Consider the following 20,035-nt stretch of genomic DNA (forward strand, 5'->3'; position numbering starts at 1 on the left):
ATCCTAGATTTTCGCCATCGTAGAGATCCCCGCACCATCGATCTCGCTTCCTCGAACTTCCTCAGCCCTCCGATCTGAGTGAGACCTCTCCACCATCGACTCTTCCGCAGCCGCCATCCCGGATTTCCGCCACCGTAGAGATCCCCGCATCGTCGATCTCGCTTCCTCCAACTCCCCCAGCTCTCTGATCTGAGTGGTGAGACCTCTTTGCCTTATTAACTTTTTTTTAATTAAATGGGTTAAACGGGTTGGGTCAACTTACCCATTTAATAAACAGGTCGGGTTCAAGTTGTAATTTTCTGACCTGTTTAATAAACAGGTCGGGTTCAGGTTTACAATTTTCTGACCCGACCATTTATGTCTGACTCGATTCAATTGCCACCCCTACCCATAGGCCACCATAATGTTTTCTACAGTAAGTATGAGAATCCTCGAATTAGCTCTGAAATGCAGCCTAAAAGATCTTCAATTGTCATTCTAAGGCCTAGCTTTGGTCTTAACAAAGTCGCTAATGGAGAGAATATTAAGCATCCCGACCTCGGGTTGAACCGACCTTCTTAACCTTGGTCTTAGTTGAGGCAAATGACTTCGACATGGACCGACCTGCCATTTTAGTTGGTCCGATGTAAGAATAACACTAAAGATCATCGTGTGAATGACAATAATAGCATTAGCGACGGTTGCATCAGTACAACAGTTAATATATGTTCCGCACGACTATTGCTTAGTAGTAATTGTGGGGAGCTAATATTATGTGGTCAATGCATGATTAGCCGTTATCGTGCAATTATGATATAGTATTGCTCGATAAATTATGTAACGGATCCCACACGTATCCTATATATGGCGATGACCTCTTAGGTAAGCAATTTTACATTCCTATATAATTTTCTTTCTGTAACTGTTGCTTTAGATCTCTGACTTAAGTACCATCCCGTCGAAAACTTTTTGACAAGTGGACTCCTTTGCAGGTCAATCCCACCTTCCTCTATAGTTCTAGTCGACCTCAAAGCACCTCGGATCTAGCCAATCTTAGCACACTTCGGTTTCAGCTCAGCGCACCTCAGGCAGAGATTGAACTCAGATTCTAGTAGCAACAGTTGTAATTAGCCTCATGTACCATTACAGAGTATAGCTGTCTGATTAGAAATTTATTGTTCGGTGATTGCTACAAAAATTGCATTCTTGTAGAAGAGAAAATACAGGACAAAATTAGTGCCAACAAAACCATATGGAGTGCATTTTGAATTGGGTGACTTAGTAAAGCTCCACAATGAGGCAGTGGAACAAATTTGTAGAAACGCAATCCTTGGCCGTCAGAGGTTTGGGCGATGAATTAATGATTGCTTCCACGTGGAAGCATGATGGCTCTACCAAACCGGGTCAGTCCATCATGCCAGAACTATCTATATAACACTCACCAAATTATATAGCTGCCATGCATTTTAATCATATAAAATCAAAACGCCAAACGTTCTTAGATTATTTTATAAAATAACATCTACTGCATGGTAAGGGAGATCGGCAACGTCAAGCCTCCGAAAGAATCAATTTTAGCCTCAAGTTTAGGGATGCCAGTGGAATGGATCTGAAGGTGGTATACCATGTAGAATCACACAAATTAGACAAACAAAATGAACATAATATTAAACATCAATAACTCATATAATATTAAACAAACTAAGGCTTCAAGGTAGAAAGTAACAAATCCAATGATCAATTATAATACAAACAATAAATAGAAATATTAATTTTTAAGAAAATTAAAGATATCTTAAACAAAAAAAAATTAAAAGAGCGTTTGGATTTGTGAAGGATTTGGACCGGTGTAAATTGCAACTCGTAACCATGTTCAATTTTAACGAATATTTAGCTTTATCCATTCACATATCATAGCGGATCACCGGGGGTACACCGAGGCAACGGCAAACATTTACATACCAACTTCCTTGATCACAACCATGTATTGATAGACTCCAAGCGGAGCGGCAGCGCACGGCAGCAGCTTGGCCACTGTGCTTCGTTCCATGCACTCGCGGTCAATGTAACAATCGAAGCGATTCCCGCGAATCGAAGCGTTCCATTTCCCCTCGCTCCTCTCTCCCCAACAACAAAAGCACGGCTCTGTTCTCTTTTTGCCATCTCCTTCCCTCGTGACGCCCTCTCCTCTCACCTCTTCAAACTTCTTCTCTTCTCTCCCTTCCTGACCTTCTCTCCTGATGGTACTGCTAGCCTTTCCCCAAATCGCCCTCTTCCCCCAAATTGGCCGCAAAAAGCCGCCCTTTCTGGCTCAGCATTGAGCTCTTCTCTCGCGTGTGGCCTCCTCCTTGCTCTCGCGCTCCCAATGGGGCTTCCCATTCTCTTCTCGCTGGCATTATTCGTCGCCATAAGCGGAGTGGTGAGGGCGGAGCCGACGCAGGACAGGGCGGCGCTTCTGGCCTTCATCTCGCGGGTCCCCCATGAGCCGCGCGTCCAGTGGAACGCCAACTCCTCCGCCTGCGGCTGGGTCGGCGTCACCTGCGACGCCGGCAACACGTCGGTGGTGGCGCTCCGCCTCCCAGGCGTCGGCCTGGTGGGGCCCATCCCTGCCGGCACCCTCGGACGCCTCACCTCCCTCCGCGTCCTCTCCCTCCGCGCCAACCGCCTCTCCGGCCCCATCCCCGACGATCTCGGCAATCTCACCCTCCTCCGGAGCCTCTACCTTCAGGACAACCAGTTCTCCGGCGGGATCACGGCGGCCGCGTCTAGGCTGGACCGCCTCGGCCGCCTGGACCTCTCCGGCAACAACCTTACCGGCGAGATCCCCTTTTCCATCAACAACCTCACACACCTCACCGGCCTCTTCCTCGAGCGCAACCGCCTGTCCGGGAGCCTGCCCAGCATCAGCATCGACTCCCTCGTCGACTTCAACGTGTCTAACAACAACCTCAACGGATCCATCCCCCCGACCCTCGATCGTTTCCCGGAGTCCTCCTTCGCTGGAAACCTAAACCTCTGCGGCGCTCCCCTCCCGCCGTGCACTCCGTTCTTCCCCTCCCCCGCTCCATCTCCCGCAGGAAACCCGGCAGGGGGATCGAAATCGTCCAAGAAGCTGTCCACGGCGGCGATCATCGCGATCGCGGCGGCCGGTGGCGCACTGCTCCTGCTAGTGCTTCTGCTGCTGCTGATCTGCTGGGCGTTCCGGCGGAGGGAGCGGCGGCGGCGGAGGAAGAAGGCGGCGAAGGGGCTCGGAGCGGCGGCGGGTGGGAGGTCGGGGGAGACGGGGACGACCTCGTCGTCTAAGGAGGAGATTGGGGGAGCGGGAGGGGCGGCGGAGGGGGAGAGGAACCGGCTGGTGTTCGTGGGGAGGGGCGGGATTTACAGCTTCGACCTGGAGGATTTGCTGCGGGCGTCCGCAGAGGTGCTGGGGAAGGGGAGCGTGGGGACGTCGTACAAGGCGGTCCTGGAGGAGGGGACGACGGTGGTGGTGAAGCGACTCAAGGACGTGGTCGCCACCAAGCGGGAGTTCGAGCTCCACATGGAAACCCTGGGCACGGTGGACAACCCCAATTTATTACCGCTTCGAGCCTACTATTATTCCAAGGACGAGAAGCTCCTCGTCCTCGACTACCTTCCCGCCGGCAGCCTCTCCTCCCTCCTTCACGGTCAGCGAACTCTATCCCCTCTCCCCATTTTTGACTTTTACTATCTATTAATTTCTCTCTCTAAAAAAATAAAACTAATTAAAGATAATCATTATTATTATTTCGGTTCAAATTCATCCAACGGAGCGGAGATAAAATGAAATTTCTTAGCCACTTTGTTTTTCTTGTACATGGGAAAAAGGTTACCCATGTTATTTTGGTGGAGTTGGAGGGCATTCTTGTTTTGAGAAAAAAATAAAAGAAGTGTACGGTGGTTGGTGGTGGCTACCAGCGAGGCTTGGGAGATACGGTACAAGGCTCCAGCTCGTGAGCATGCCCCGTGAGGACCCGAATGACGGCCGCTGTAGCTCCATAACTGCCGTTATAACATTTTAAGGTTGCTGCCGTTAGATTTCGTTTTCATGGCTGGTAATAACGGCCGATATCCGTTTTGCCGTGAAAATTGTTGTTATTGCCAATTGCCTCACAGTAAAAAATATTTGTCCCGTTCTTGTCCATTCGTACGGAAAATTACGATCTCGTGGTAGCCGCTGCTGTTGAGGGGCACAGGTGGGCCCCACATTAATCTGTGCCCCACGTTATGAGATGGATCGTAGATGGCTCGGTTAGTTGGTGCAGCTGTCGGTGAGGTGGCTCGGGAGGCGGAGTTCTTGCGTATGGGGACGACGCGACCGGACTCGTTTGTATGCCAACGTGGCGCATCTGTCGTTCTCAGGCTCGCCAAACCTAGATTATGCGAGGGACAATTTAAATGCTGGACTCTATTTTCTATAACTTTCTTCAAACAAGTCAAAGTTCCCTCTGGTGTCACAGGCCACATCCAGGATCTTTTCACCTTAGAGCTGCAAGAAAAATTCTATTTAGGAAGTGTTGGTTGGCTTTCCACTGCAGCAAGGACCACATGGCGACGGCCTATGGCTGGCTGGCCATGAAAAAATTTTGAATTCCAAATCTTGATTGTTTACTACGATAGATATATTAGTATATCAACAATTTGATCCGTATTCATGTTACAGTAATAATGGTTGTGATTTGACTATCAGGATCATGAGAAAGAGAAAAATCGTTTTTAAACTATTCATTCGAGCTCAATTTTGACCGAGATGAACGATAAACAGGGAGCCGGGGATCGGGGCGAACTCCTCTGGACTGGGACAGCCGGATTCGCGTGGCCCTGGCGGCCGGTCGCGGGCTGGTCCACCTGCACACGGCGGCGCGGCTGGTCCATGGCAACGTCAAGGCCTCGAACGTGCTCCTCCGGCAGGAGCCGGAGTCGGCGGCGCTCGCCGACTACGGCCTCCACCCGCTGTTCGGCTCCTCCGCCGCGCCCAACCGCGCCCCCGGCTACCGGGCCCCCGAGGTCGTGCAGACGCGCCGGCCCACCTTCGAGTCGGACGTGTACAGCTTCGGCGTGTTGCTGCTGGAATTGTTGACGGGGAAGGCGCCGAACCAGGCGGCGCTCGGGGAGGATGGGATCGATCTGCCGCTGTGGGTGCGGTCGGTGGTGAGGGAGGAGTGGACGGCGGAGGTGTTCGACGTGGAGCTGATGCGTTACCCTAACATCGAGGAGGAGATGGTGCAGCTGCTCCAGATCGCCATGGCCTGCGTCGCCGACGTCCCCGACGCCCGCCCCGTCATGCCTGTGGTCATCCGCATGATGGAGGACCTCCTCAACCGGACGGAGGGAGACGACGCCCTCCGCGGATCCTCCGACGACCGCTCCAAGGGTGCCTCCACCCCGCCCGCCACCACCACCCCATGATTGATTATTCTCTTGATTCGTTCCACGATGGGATGGCAACCAATCCTTCCCTCCCCGCAAGGGGGACGTTGACAGCAACATACAGAAGATAGGAAAATCGTGCATTTTCTTTACTCTTTCTCCCTCTGTGTGTGTACAAAAATTAGTTTTTTTTATATATATTTTAAACTTGCTGGTGATTTCTTTTTAATTAGTCCAATTTAATTTGTTGCCGGGTGTTGATGGATGGGATTCAATTCGATGGCTTGTGGGAGGCAGAACTGGTTTGTCAGGTTGACCGCTTCTAGTTGTATTATTTAATAATCTCAATTCATCCCCCCCTTTCACTCAAAACTTTCCTTGCCAGATAATTTTTTTCTCCTTTCTTGGCATATTGTGGAGTGTCTCATCCCCTTCTCTCTCTCTCTCTCTCTCTCTCTCTCTCTCTCTCTCTCTCTCTCTCTTTTTTGTCGCCTCTTTTTACATTAATGGTGAAGACAAGAAGAACAGAGAACCATTGCGTTGCTATCATTTGATATAGGTTGTGAAATTAATATGGAATGTAATAGAAGCTAATTTCAAGTGTCGTCGCTATTAGAAGCTGAATTTCATGTCGAACACAACGAAGATCAAATGTGTTCGTGCTTTCAGAGTAGGTTCTCTACATATTTGGTTTGTCTTAGGTCATTTGTGATAATTTATGTTATGGTAGGCAACACTAATAATGTTAGGATATAACTGATCATATAAAACATTAGACTATCGTGGTGTTTAAGATTAAATATTAATTGTACATTTGCTCCTAATGTGCTGGCGGTGTTCCGAAGGGCCACAAATGTCAGGTCATATAAAAGTAAATCTCCTTATGATAATCTATTAGTACATGGCAGAAGACAGCCTTTCAACTGGACCGAAGCTATCACAGCTATCGCCCATATATCCTATATATGCATCTAATTTCGATTCCTGCCACCAAAGGTGACGGATATTGCGGCATGTCGGACTTAACCCGCTATAAAAATAAAAAATTCATCGGGTCTAACTTTGGAGTTCGGTCTGTGGACGACAGGCTGGCAAGCGGGACGGCTCATCATCTTTGTCGCCGCTCGTCCCTTTCTTTTTATCAACCTTTTTCTTTTAGTTTATTGCTTTGCCTCCGCGGTGACGAGACCCAGAAGAAAGAGAGAGAGAGAGAGTGCGGTCTACCGCGAAACCGTGGTATGGGAATAGGGAGGAGGTCATGCTTGCCCTCTCCCCCTCCGCCTCCCTCCTACTCCCTGCCTCAAATCTGGCGCTGCATCTATTTGAAATTATTATGTTGGACTGCGGGGAGGTCAGTGAGGAACTACTGTACGAGGAATCACATGGAGCTAGCCAATGGATTTCGGCTGCTATGATCTTCTCGCCCTCACGATCTCATCGATATGTCGCAACTTTCATCAACAACAACATAGTTTAGACTTCAGTTAGGGTTACTCAGAGCACTGTGCCCTTTTTTCACCATCTTAGGTCCTGTTTGGGAAAGCTGTTGGCAGTAGAGCTGTTGGAAGTAGAGCTGTTAGAAGTAGAGCTGTTGGAAGTAGAGCTTTTATAAAAAGCTGTTTGCTGTTTGGTAACTACATTTCTAAAGTGCTGTGGCACTTTAACATTTGCTTGGTAAACAAACTGAGAAAGTACTTTTGTATGACAAAATGACCATAAAGGACATTATTAGTATTATACAATAGTGCATTATAAAATATAATATATATTAATACATAAATATATGATATAGTATAATATTAATGTAATGTAACATAATATTATTATAATATAGTACTATAACATTGTATACTATAGGATAATAATTTAAAATAATATTAAATTATTTAAAATAACATAATATTATATTATATTTATAGTATAATACAATAATAAATGTATAAAATATTATAATTATTAGTATAAATTAATTTTTTACTCTTTTGATGACCATTTATTTCTCTAACAAATTTTCTAACTAGGTGAAAAAATTGGTTAAATAATTACTAATATTTTTATTTATTTATTTATTTATTATTTTATTTCATTGAAATATATTTATTTATTATTTTATTTATTTATTTATTCGTTCATTTATATACATATTTATTTATTTATTTATTTATTTTATTTTCCTTTTTTTCCTTTTCTTTTTTTTCTTCTCTTTTTTTCTTTCCTTTTCTTCTTTTTTTTTTCTTTTCTTTTTTCTTCTCTTCTTCTCCTTCCTTCCTCTCTTTCCTTCTCCTTTCTTCTTCTCCCGCGAAGCCGGCGGCGCCGGAAGGGGGACCGGGCCGCGGCGGCCGCGGGAGGAGGGGGGCTCGGGACGGGGCCGGGACAGCGGGCCCTGACGGCCGCGGGGGGAGGGGGGGCTCGGGAGGGGGCCGAGACGGCGGGCCCCGACGACCGCGGGGGGAGGGGGGCTCTGGAGGGGGCCGGGACGGCGTGCCGCGGCGACCGCGGGGGAGGGGGGGCTCGGGAGGGGGCCGGGACGGCGGGCCCCAACGACCGCGGGGGGAGGGGGGCTCGGGAGAGGGCCGGGACGGCGTGCCGCGGCGACCGCGGGGGAGGAGGGGCTCGGAGGGGGCCGGGACGGCGTGCCGCGGCGACCGCGGGGGAGGGAGGGCTTCGGGAGGGGGCCGAGACGGCGGGCCGGGTCCCCCTCCTCCTGCGGCGGCGGCGGCGGCGGCGGCGGCGGGTCGCAGCGGCGGGGGCTGGGGGGCGCGGCCACGGGTGGCCGGCGTGGGGGCTGCCTCCCAAAAAAAAAAAAAAAAGAGGAGGGCCGACGGCATTGAGGAGAAGGAGATAGAGAGGGAGAGAGAGAGAGAGGGGGGGATGGTGAGAGAGAAAGAGGCGGTGGGATTGAGATTTTTGGGAGGAAAAAAACTTTTAAATGGGGGTATTTTGGCCAAAAATACAGCTTCCCGATAAAGCTGAAAACAGCGTTTTCGGAAAGCTCCAAAATTGAGCTTCTGCCAAAAAGCTGTTTTCAGCTTCCCGCAAAAACTGAAACAGCTTTTTGGAAATTTTACCAAACACATTTTTTTCCCTAAAAGTACTTTTGGAGGGCCAGAAAGTGCTTTTTGGCCCTCCAAAAGCTCCCCCAAACAGGGCCTTAGTAGCAGCACCAATATCTCTATTAGCATAATTTTAGGAATCACATAACAACCTACATCACTTATAATATTTTTTTTAGCGTAATTCTATATCAACCTATATTAGTTTTCTTTATTAACATGATCTTGTTAGAGTAATTTTATAAATCACATGACAATGTGTATCACCTATAATATTTTCTATTGTTAGTGTGATTCTATATCTGCCTATATTATTTTTTTTCATGTATAAAGTCTGTATGCAAATATATATTACTTCTGAGATGTAGATGGAAAGGAAAAATAAAATTATTTTTTTAACTTTTTTTTCTGTAAATATTTTATAAAACTCCTCCTACACTGTTTAGCTGTATATATTATAAAGCTCCTTTTGGGGTGGGGGTAGGCTGCGTGCTGAAAACTGTGGCCTGCCACGCTTTCTGTTCTCTTCTCCTGGTCTTTTTCTCTTGGATCCTTACAAACGGCAGCAGCAGGGACGCTCTCCCGACTGGGACTCCGGGACTGGGTTGCCATCCAACGTTTTCTTGTTTTTATTCTTCCTAGTCTCGCTGTAATTTTTTCAGTTGCCACTGATTCCGGTAGACCCAAAGGCATGCAAGAACTTGCTTAAGATGGATGGCCTTATCTGATTCAACTAGACAAAAAAATGAACCTAACCAACCGATTGTCTCGAGCAATTAAACCTGGAGATGAATCTTGGACCCAAAGCCAACTAAAGCCAAATGTGAGTCAAGTTGGACCTATATATCCAACCTGAGTTAGGACCCATCACTACAAGAAAATACACTTTCAGCAACCACTTTCGGCGACTACATGAATCGTGGTCGCTGCAAATAAGGCTATTTGCGACCAACATCATTGTTAATTACTGAATGATTGTCCTATACCGACTAAATGCATATTTGGTCCCGGAAAATCAAAACCAAGTTGGCGGGGTAGAAGTAAAACGTTTGGCGACTAATATTTGGTCGCTGAAAATAAGGCTATCTGCGACCAACATCCTTGTTAGTTACGGAATAATTATCCTACACCGACTAAATGCATATTTGGTTGCGGCAAATCAAAACTAAGTAGGCGGGTGGAGGTAAAACGTTTGGCGACTAAAGTTCGGTCGCTGCAAATAAGGCTATCTGCGACCAACATCCTTGTTAGTTACGGAATAATTATCCTACATCGACTAAATGCATATTTGGTTGCGGCAAATCAAAACCAAGTTGGCGGGGTGGAGGTAAAACGTTTGGCGACTAAAGTTTGGTCGCTGAAAATAAGGCTATCTGCGACCAACATCCTTGTTAGTTACTGAATAATTATCCTATACCGGCTAAATGCATATTTGGTCACGGAAAACCAATACCAAGTTGGCACGAGTCCAATATTTCACGCGAGCTGGAGGTAAAACTTTTGGCGACTTAATTTTGGTCCTTAAAGGTTCACCTCCATCGACTAAAAAAAATTTAGTTCAGAAAAACTTTTATGAATGGCGCCTTTTTCCGATGAAAAAATTGGGCAGAAAGTTTGAGTTTTTTAGTGACCAAACTTTTGGTAGTGGAAGGTTCCCGTAAAACCGAAAGATGTTGTGCTAGCCTCTATAAGATGCTAATTTCTAAGTTCAAAAAAAAAAATGCTTATTTTCAAACGGTGCCATTTGACACCTTAATTCACTTAGGCATGCATATCCTCGTCTCTTCGGCTAAATCTCAATCCCACAACTTTTCTTCATACTTAAATTCTTTTTTATTTTTATTATTATAATATAATTTTAAAAGCTCGAGCTCGATGCTTGACTCCTTGTCCTACACCAACTAAATGCATATTTGATCGCAGAAAATCAAAACCAAGTTGGCGTGAGTCCAGTATTTCGCGTGGGCTGGAGGTAAAATTTTTGGCGACTAAATTTTGGTCCCTTAGTCAGGAAAAGTATGCACGTAGGGAAACCAAAAAAAAACCTAATTCCCTATTCCTCTATGCTCCTTGCCTTCGCCTGCACGTCGCCTTCGCCCACACGTCGCCCGTTCGCTCATCTCTTCGGCGTCGGCGTCCCACAAGATACGTCCTTTGGATTTTGATTTAACAGAGGCCGGGAGGGAGAGGGAGAGGGAGAGGGAGAGGGAGAGGTGGCCGGGGGTCATCGGGGGTTGTCTAAAAATTTGGAGGCAAGCCGGGAGAAGAAGAACCCATTTATTTAGCAGAGGTCGGAAGGGAGAGGGAGAGGGGGAGGGGGAGGGAGAGGGAGAGGGAGAGGTGGCTGGGGGTCGTTGGGAAATTTGGAGGCTAGCCGGGAGAAGAAGAAACCCAGGAGAGAAACAGAGGCCAGGAGGGAGAGGGAGAGGGAGAGGGAGAGGGAGAGGTGGCTGGGGGTCGTCGGGGGTTGTCGGGAAATTTGGAGGCGAGTCGGGAGAAGAAGAAACCCAGGAATTTAGCAGAGGCTGGGAGGGAGAGGGAGAGGGAGAGGTGGCCGGGGGTCGTCGGGGGTTGTCGGAAAATTTGGAGGTGAGGCGAGAGAAGAAGAAACCCACGAGGGCTTCTCCTCCTTCGCCGCCACCGCAGCCACCACGGAGGGCTTCTCCTCCTTCGCCGCCGCCGCAGCCACCGCGGAGGAGATTTGGGGCGAGGTCCTTTTCTTGGGCCAGCAGGGAGAGAGAGCGAGGAGGGATTTGGTGACGGTAGTTTTGTTTTGGGTGGAGAGAAACAGAGGGGAGAAAGATAGGGGGATTGGAGATGAACTTCACTTTTTTGGTTTTGGTCTTGGTTTTCCTTCCCTCAGGTTACTCCTGATCCAGCTGGGCCGTCGGGAAGAAAGATAGGGGGATTGGAGATGGACTTCTTAGAAGGTGGAGATTCTTTTAATTTTTTTTTTCCCTTTCTGTTTGGGTTGAATGGTTGCCGTGCTGTAATGTATCTTGGATATGGAAGGGGAGATGGGAGATGGTGGGATGGGATTTCTTTTAAACTAAATATTTTTTAATGCTTCTATTCAAGGATTATATTAAACTGAAGAGGCTTCTTGTCTATCTTTGTTAGATTCATGCATCTTTGTTGAAATAGTATACTTGACAGCTATCTATTTTCATATCATTTTTTTAACTATTTTGTACTTATTAAAATTTATTATTATTATAATAATAATAAAAAAAGAAAATATCTCATTCACTGAATTTGTCTTAGGCCTCCAAATGTATTGGGCCGCCCCTGGTTTTCTGCTGCAACTTTTTTTTGCAAGATACAAAAATAAATCTATAAACTAATCAATCTAACTTGATGAAGTACTTTGTAGGTCAGTCAAAATGGACAAGAGTTAGATGACAATAAAAAATAGAATGAAGAGTAAAGAGTATAGAGAAGGGGTGAAGTCCTTTATTGAATTTGCGGTGGCAAATTTAGGCTCAGCAAATGATATTTGGTGTCCTTGTGTCGAGTGCATGAATGACAAAAAATAAAGCATTCAAGTTATCAAGATTCATTTGATGTTGAAAGGAATCTCGCCTTCTTACAAGACTTGGGTGCAACATGGAGAATCTGTTCATGTGCATCAATCTTGTGTTTCAAATGATGTTAACTGTGACAATGGTGGAGGTGTTGAGGATAGAATGGCTGGGGATGGCACCGATGATGGGGAAGAATTGTCTAATATGCTGGAAGATGTTTACATGGGTGCTTTCATGAATGACGATACTGACGAATTGCCTAATAGCTTGGGGAGGGAGGATGCACAGAATTTTGATAAGTTGTTCGATGATGCTCAACGACCCGTTTATCCTGGTTGCAAAACTTTTACAGTATTATCATTCGTTATTAAGATGCTTCATATTAAGGTGTACAATCAGTGGAGCAATTCCTCTTTTGACATGAACATGAAGGTATACAAGGAAATTCTACCGGAGTGTGATAAGTCTGTTCCATGGACCCTTTATGAAGTCAAGAAATTTTTACGAGATTTGGGTTTGGGATATGTGCTAATTCATGCATGCAAATATGATTGTGCTCTTTTTTGGAAGGAGAATGCGAACCTGGACAAATGCCCTATATGTGATGAGCCTAGATATAAGCTGAATGATGGTAACGGTAAGAAGATCCCTCATAAAATATTGCGGTACTTTCCCCTGACACCGAGATTGAAGCGCTTATTTTTGTCCCCAAAAATAGCTGTAGATATGAGATGGCACAAGGAGAAGCGAGTGGATGACGAAACATCAAGACATCCGGCTGATGGGGAGGAATGGAAGAACTTTGATCGGCAACATCCTGAGTTTTCCAAGGACTCGCAGAATGTGAGGTTAGGGCTAGCCACCGATGGTTTCAATCCTTTTGGAAATATGAGCACATCGTACAGTATGTGGCCCGTTATCGTGATGCCTTATAATCTTCCACCTTGGAAGTGTATGAAAGAGCAATTTTGTATGCTATCATTGCTTATTCTCGGAAAAATGGCTCCCGGTAAAGAAATAGATGTTTACTTGAGGCCATTAATTGATGAGTTGAAAGAGCTTTGGAAGGATGGCGTGCAAACTTATGATGCCTCTAGCGAAAGTACATTTAGAATGCGTGCTGCTCTCATGTGGACCATTAATGACTTTTCTGCATATGGTAACATGTCTGGATGGCCAACAAAAGGTTATTTGGCTTGTCCCATTTGTAACAAAGATGCTTCATCAGAACGTTTGAGGAGTAAGATTGGCTATATGGGTGCGAGGCGTTTCTTGCCTGAGAACCATATATGGCAAAACAGAAAGCTCTTTAATGGTAAAAGTGAGGACAGGTCAAGGCCACGAGATTTCACGGGAGAACAGATCTTGGAACAAATTAATTCAGGGACATACAAGCCGTTGGGCAAGCATCCAAGCATTAATAAGAAAAGAAAAAGGGGCAAAGATGATGACACGATTTGGGCCAAGAAAAGTATTTTGTTTGATCTCCCTTATTGGAAAACACTCAAGCTGCGTCACAACTTGGATGTCATGCACATAGAAAAGAACATTGCAGAAAATATTGTTGGGACATTACTGGGCGTAGATGGGAAATGCAAGGATACGGAAAAAGCACGCATGGATTTGGCAGATATGGGTATATGGAAGGAGTTACACCTAAAAAAAAGGGCGAACGAATCTTATGAGAAGCCTCCAGCATTGTACACATTGTCCCCGCAAGAGAGACAAAGGTTTTGTGATTTTTTAAAATCGATTAAGTTTCCAGATGGCTATGCGGCAAACATCTCTAGCTGTGTAAGTACTCAAGGTGGTAAATTATCGGGTCTGAAAAGTCATGACTGTCATATTCTTTTGCAACGCCTTCTTCCAGTTGGAATGCGTGGGTACCTCAACAAAGAACTTAATACTGCATTATTTCAGTTAGGCAATTTCTTTGAGCAATTGTGCTCCAAGGCATTAAAAATAGCTGATTTGAAAAAATTAGAGGACCAAATTGTTCTTATTCTTTGCAAGCTTGAGAAGATTTTCTCTCCTGCCTTCTTTGATGTCATGGTTTATCTAGCTATTCACTTGCCTCGCGAGGCTATGCTTGGAGGGCCAGTGCAATATCGATGGATGTATCCAATTGAAAGGTAATTGTTTGCAACCGTATAGTAGGAATAGTAATCATGTATATTATTGTACATGTAAGAATTTTTCTATTAGCATTGAGCTATTATTTATCGTAGGTTACTCGGAGTTCTAAAAGGATTTGTTGCCAACCGAGCTCACCCAGAAGGTTCTATCGCTGAGGCTTATATTTCTAAAGAGAGTACAACATTTTGCTCAATGTACCTCGATGGAATCGAAACAGTGTTTAACAGAGAAGAAAGGAATGATGATGGTGGTGATCGTGGCACGAGGTTAGCAGTCTTCACTCAAAGTGCCCGACCATTTGGGTTAATCCGAAGGGGACCTGATGTGCCGGTCAATGAACTCAAGATGGCTGAATGGTTTGTCTTATACAATAGTTCAGAAGTGGATCAATATCGGAGTATGTTTTTTTTACTTGCTTATTAAGGTTCAGCTATTGTATATTTAGTTGTTTTAGACTTATATGTTACTTATACGTTACGGAATGTCGAATAGGGAACACAAGAACCACATACAAGGTGAGAGTGAAGTTGACATCACAAACAGACAACGTAAAGAATTTCCTAAGTGGTTCAAAGATCGCGTAAGCAAAATTAATTAACATGTAGGCACCTTGAGTTATCCTTGTATTTGAAAGTGCAGTAACATATTATGTCACTTTTTTGTTATAGATGACTCAACTTCGAAACCAGCGATCATCGGAAGCTACTGATGAATTATGGTCATTGGCCAACGGTCCTCGTCCGATAGTCAACATATATTCAGGGTGCTTTTGTAATGGTGTCCGATTCCATACCATCGAACGTGACAACCGCCGTAAAAGCCAGAATAGTGGGTTAGTTGTTGAAGGGGACCACGAAGGGCAACCAATTGACTTTTACGGTTACTTGTGCAAAGTTTGGGAATTAACATATATGTTCGGACAACGAGTCGTTTTGTTCCAATGCGAATGGTTCAACACTGGAAGTAAAAAAACTTTTTGCATTGATGCGCATTGCACTAACATTGATACAAGAAGTCGGTGGTACAAAGATGATTCTTTTGTACCACCGAGTCAAGTGCAGCAAGTATTCTATATTAATGATACTGCAGAGAGACGTGGCAATTGAAAAGTTGTCCAAAGATTCAAGCATCGAGGTATATGGGATGTGCCACAGATGAGTGATTTAGAACCCAATGATGTTGAAGAAACCATTGTTCTCAATCATGCGTTCCAACAAGATGAAACCAATGACGTTGAACCAATTTCCATTGAAGAGCCAACCACAATGGATTTGCGCAGATATGATATTGATGCTGAAATTATTCAAGAGGAGGTCATTTTGCAGTGCCGTGGGCGAGATCAAGCCGGGGGGAGTGTCGATGAAGTAATGGAGGAGCCTAGCAATGAAGAAGAAGACATTGATAGTGACAGTGATACACTCGTAGATTTAGAGCCATGATATATTTCTCTAATGATCTATCTATAGCAAAGTTGAACATTTTTATCTTACATGCTTCTGTTTTATATGTTAATGAAAATCATCCATTTTTATCTTACATGCTTCTATTTTTTATGGAGAGTGTGATGTACTTTTTACTCCATATTTCTTTATGGCTGAATGTAATGTATCTATCTGGTTTTTATTGTGAAAGATGCACAAAGTAGGTAAAAAATTTGTGAAGCCTGGGTGCTTGTCCCAGAAGCTAACGGTATACGAAAGGCAAAGGCTAAAAAGGATTGAAATGAACTCAATGAGATTAGAGTCTCTTGGTATACCGGGTATGTCCAAAGCATTGTTTGGTTCAAATCAGAATGGTAATGAAGGACCGAACAAGCTTAGCAATGGCGATGATGATGAAGAGTATCTACCATCTGATAATGAAGGACTGAATTCTTCTGGAGATGCTGAACTTGTGCCCGTGATGGCTGCCCAACCTACTCTGCTCCCCACCTTTTCTACCCAGCAAACCCATGAGCTTTCAAGTCCACCTATTATTGCCAACAGCGTGGGTGAGAAAACTCATCTTTCTGAATCTTGTTATTGCTAAGATACTCTTGGTAAAATGATGGCATTTCAGTGGTTTTGTTTTTTTTTTTTGCATTCTCTTTGTCTATCATTAGCAGGTTTGTCTTATGGCCCAAAATATTTAAGTATTTTAGCAGGTTCATCATCAAAGCGCGTGCAGGGTAAGACAGTTGGGAAAGGAATTGATAAGCTCATTGCCCAGAATGGCGGAGAAAAGCTTTCTATTCCAGTACTTGATGAGTGGAATACTTTATGTGGTATTAATGCCCTAAAGGTAGCCAATCTGTTGGGGATGTATATTAGGAGAATGTGTCCAATTAAGGGCATACCGACATGGCGGAATGTAGACGAGGCTACTCAATCTGCTATCATACAATCTGTCCTTGTAATTGTTTATTGCACAATATTTTTTAGGTACTTGTAATAGTTGCATTGATCATACTACATAATGATTTTACTTATGTTTTTAGGACAAGTTCAAAATCTTGGATGATTATCATGACAATGTAGTAGCTCAGCAAGCTGTCCACAGAAAATGCTACAATATTCACAAAAATTGGAGGCACAATATGAAATTGCATTACAAGCATCTTAAGAACGTCTTACATTTGGACCCTTATAGTCATCCATACGAACATGTGACTCAAGAGGATTGGCGCCACTTAATTGACGATGTGTGGAAAAGCAAAGAACACAAGGTAACTTATATATTTAGTGCTTCAGAGTTTATAAGTAAAATATTTGATCATAATGTTTTCTTTAGATTTTTAATTTGTATTTTTTTGAAGGTGAGATCAAAAGCTGGCAAAAAGAACAATCATTGTTCAGGATCTCGGTCATTTGTTGCAACAATGACTATACAGGTAATTTGTTTTTGAGTATGTACTGGCTATATTTTTAGTGAATTGCCTGTGAAACAGTCTATGTGATAGTTTTGGCTATTGTAAAATAGACAATTTGCTGCAAGTAGATTTTTTATTCTAGTTTGCTGCAAGTATATTTTTGGAATCCTTTTATGCAAGTAGATCTGACAGTTATTCTAGTTTTCTTATTATGTAGTGGCTATATGCTAATCTAAATTACACTTTGCAGCCGGAGTTTAATGGTTCTGAAAATCTTGAATTTTCAGAATTCTATAAGAAAACTCATACCAAGAAGAACAAAGAGTGGATTGATCCTATTTGCGCCGTGAGACATGTAGGTATCTAAAATCTCAATAATCATTTAAATCAGTTTCTGCTTTTGCAAGGTTATATACATTTAATTCTGTTGTTACCTTTACATTGACAGTCAAAGATGTTGGGCTTGCGAGAAGAATCTTCCCAATCCGGTGTGCAATTAACATCAGAAAAGATGTCTATGCAGGCACTTAGAAAAGGAAGAGATACATTCTTGGATTTGGAAATGGGCCGAAGCCCTCTTCATCTTCTTCCACACTTAGTCGTGTGTCACAAGACCATGTTGGGGAGTTGCAGAAACTTAAAGCTGAGATGGAGGAGATGAAGATGGAACGTGAGATGGAGCATGAGGAGCTGCGGAGGCAATTGGAGCAGGAGAGGAGAGAGCGTGAGGAGGAAAAGAAAGAGCGAGAGGAAGAACAGAAGCAAATTGCACATCTTACAAGTTTGGTGACAGAGTTGTTAAAGAAAAAGACTCAAACACACAAGTCATCTATCCATCATGATGGGGCCATGTATTCAACTGGTGGTACAAATACTCGTTGGTATGTATTCTCATTTATATTACATAGGTTATTTAGAGATTTGGACCAAATTAAGTGAAATGTCATTGTGAACTTATACTTGAATTTTAGTTTATTATTTTTCATATGTGGTTATTGATTGTGTATTCTTTTTTGCTTTCTCAGATACATGGTGGAGTTATGTGTTGGAATTTGTATCCTAAATGTCAATCGTCAGCATATTGATGATTGAATTTTGTAAATGAATTGACAAATTAATAAAGTGTTATTTGGCATTATTCATCATTTCATCTTCAAATGAACTCTTATATGATGAAGTCCTTAGGACTTATGTTATGATAAAGGAGGATTTATCTTTGAGTCCTTAAACTTGTTTGCGACGAAATGATATGTTGTTACTAGGACGACAACATTATCGAGATTAGGTCGTTGTGTAACATATACGTTGGTTGTCCTCTTAACCAAGGAGTGTGAAGACACTGGTATGCCATACAAGTGAAGTGTAGAAGTACATTTCACTAAACGTGACCAATTCCGAAACGCTCTACTGTCGAGAGATGTTCCGAGTGGATATGGGTATAAGTTTGGCCCTCTGACCTGAGATCGCAACCTGTGACTAGCAAGCAACTCACTGTACTTTGGTACCGGACTATCTGAATTTCTAATTCAGTGACGGAAGGTCACTGGGTGCAGTCAAGTACTTGCGTAGTCAGTTGTGAGTCAAGATGGAATTGACCCCTCCTGAAAATAGGAGATAATGTCTTGTGATTAATTTAGCAAAACCTTGGCCAGGGTAATCCCAGTGAGGAGTCACGGGATATCTAAAGTTAATCACATAATGGATGTACTAATTATAGGGTTGATAGTGAGCTCTAAGTCATCTTGGCATTAGGAGTCAAAGGGATTGAATTATACAGTAACCATAGTTCAGGGTTCCAGAATATTTGCTTCGCATATATTCGACCTATCCGGACGTCGGGTACCATTGCTAGATGGTCACATCGATTAGTGTAGAACATTGTTCCTATACTACCGGCTTAGGTTCGAACCTATGAGGTCACACGCATAGAAGATTCTTGATTGATCAAGAAAGCTGATGAATGATTAAGAATCATTCAGGGATAATTTGGTCAATTTGATTGGCAAATTATCTTATAAAATAATTAAAGTAATTATTGAAGAATTAATTAGTAATTAAATTACTAATAAACTCAATTTGATTGAGTAATTGTGCTAAGGATGAGCCAAATTGAATTGGATTCAAGTTTGGGCTCAATCAGGGTTTTGACCTAATTGGATTAGGTCAGAACCAAAAAGGACTTAAGCTGATCAAATTAATTTTAAATTAATTTGTTCTTAATTGGGGATTGACCTAATTGAATTAGGTCCAACACAAAGTAATAATTCAATTTGATTGAGTTTGCATGAGCCAAAATTGAATTGGATTCAATTTGAGCTCAATCAGGGTCTGACCTGATTAGATTGGGTTCAACCAAATTGCTTTGTTTTAATTCGGGTTTGACCAAATTTGATTAGGTGCAACCCAAGGGGATTAGGCTCAGATGATGTGGCAATTATTGGTGACATGGAATTGGATTTTATGAATTTTAAATAAACCAAAATTATTGCATGGCACATGGACCCATTGCTTGACACATGGCGACATTGTTTGTTATTTGAATTTAAATTCAAATATTAAGCAATGTGTTAAATTATTTTAATCACTCAAACCATCAGCCAAGGTGGCGTCTGAGTTTTTGAATGGATTAAATTCGAATTTCAAGAGGTGATTTCGAAATTATGAAGTGTTTTACCTTGCCGCATGGATTTCAAATTCCTTCCCTCTTGCACATGTGTTTAAAATTTGAATTTAAATCAGATTTGGTTGAGATCTGATTTGGGTTGTTCCTATTCCTTTGCATGTGCCAACTAAAAGAGGTTTTCTGAAAATAAATTTCGAATTTTGAATGAAAATTCGGAGGCCATTAAAAGGGGTGAAACATGGGCACCAAAAATACATCCATTGCAGCCTTCTTCCTCACCCGCCTCCTCCTCCTCTTCTTCTCCATTTTAGATAGAGTTTTCAGGGTGAATATCTAGAAGATTCAAGATCAGATCTGAGTCCTCTACTTTCCTTACAAACCTCATCTCTATCTGCTTCAAGACGATTGATCAAGAGTTGATTGAATCCCGGCGGGCAGATTTCAGCTTTCAAGTGTTCTGCAGCTGCTAGCACTGTTGCGGAAG

At 43.4% G+C, this 20,035-nt stretch overlaps 3 protein-coding genes across 3 annotated transcripts; all 3 read left to right on the forward strand.

Annotated features, from left to right (window-relative positions):
* The first annotated feature begins 1,843 nt into the window (after positions 1-1,843).
* Positions 1,844-5,628, forward strand: LOC103724205 (putative inactive receptor kinase At2g26730). The gene is made up of 2 exons (XM_039120025.3): positions 1,844-3,644; positions 4,763-5,628. The coding sequence occupies exons 1-2, from the start codon at positions 2,345-2,347 to the stop codon at positions 5,404-5,406; spliced, it is 1,944 nt and encodes a 647-aa protein (XP_038975953.1). The 5' UTR covers positions 1,844-2,344; the 3' UTR covers positions 5,407-5,628.
* Positions 5,629-11,983: 6,355 nt separating this feature from the next.
* Positions 11,984-15,497, forward strand: LOC103697792 (uncharacterized). The gene is made up of 4 exons (XM_089928720.1): positions 11,984-14,076; positions 14,173-14,477; positions 14,573-14,628; positions 14,749-15,497. The coding sequence occupies exons 1-4, from the start codon at positions 11,984-11,986 to the stop codon at positions 15,184-15,186; spliced, it is 2,892 nt and encodes a 963-aa protein (XP_089784846.1). The 3' UTR covers positions 15,187-15,497.
* A 132-nt stretch (positions 15,498-15,629) lies between these two features.
* On the forward strand, positions 15,630-18,249 carry LOC149768854 (uncharacterized). The gene is made up of 5 exons (XM_089927199.1): positions 15,630-16,784; positions 16,875-16,949; positions 17,179-17,283; positions 17,377-17,809; positions 17,954-18,249. Exons 1-4 carry the CDS (start codon positions 16,656-16,658, stop codon positions 17,587-17,589), a joined length of 522 nt encoding a protein of 173 aa, XP_089783325.1. The 5' UTR covers positions 15,630-16,655; the 3' UTR covers positions 17,590-17,809; positions 17,954-18,249.
* Positions 18,250-20,035: the final 1,786 nt, after the last annotated feature.

Source organism: Phoenix dactylifera, chromosome 1 (assembly GCF_051530095.1).
Source record: "Phoenix dactylifera cultivar Ajwa chromosome 1, Ajwa_hap1_PhDact_Kaust_v1.1, whole genome shotgun sequence".
NCBI classification, from domain to species: Eukaryota; Viridiplantae; Streptophyta; class Magnoliopsida; order Arecales; family Arecaceae; genus Phoenix; species Phoenix dactylifera.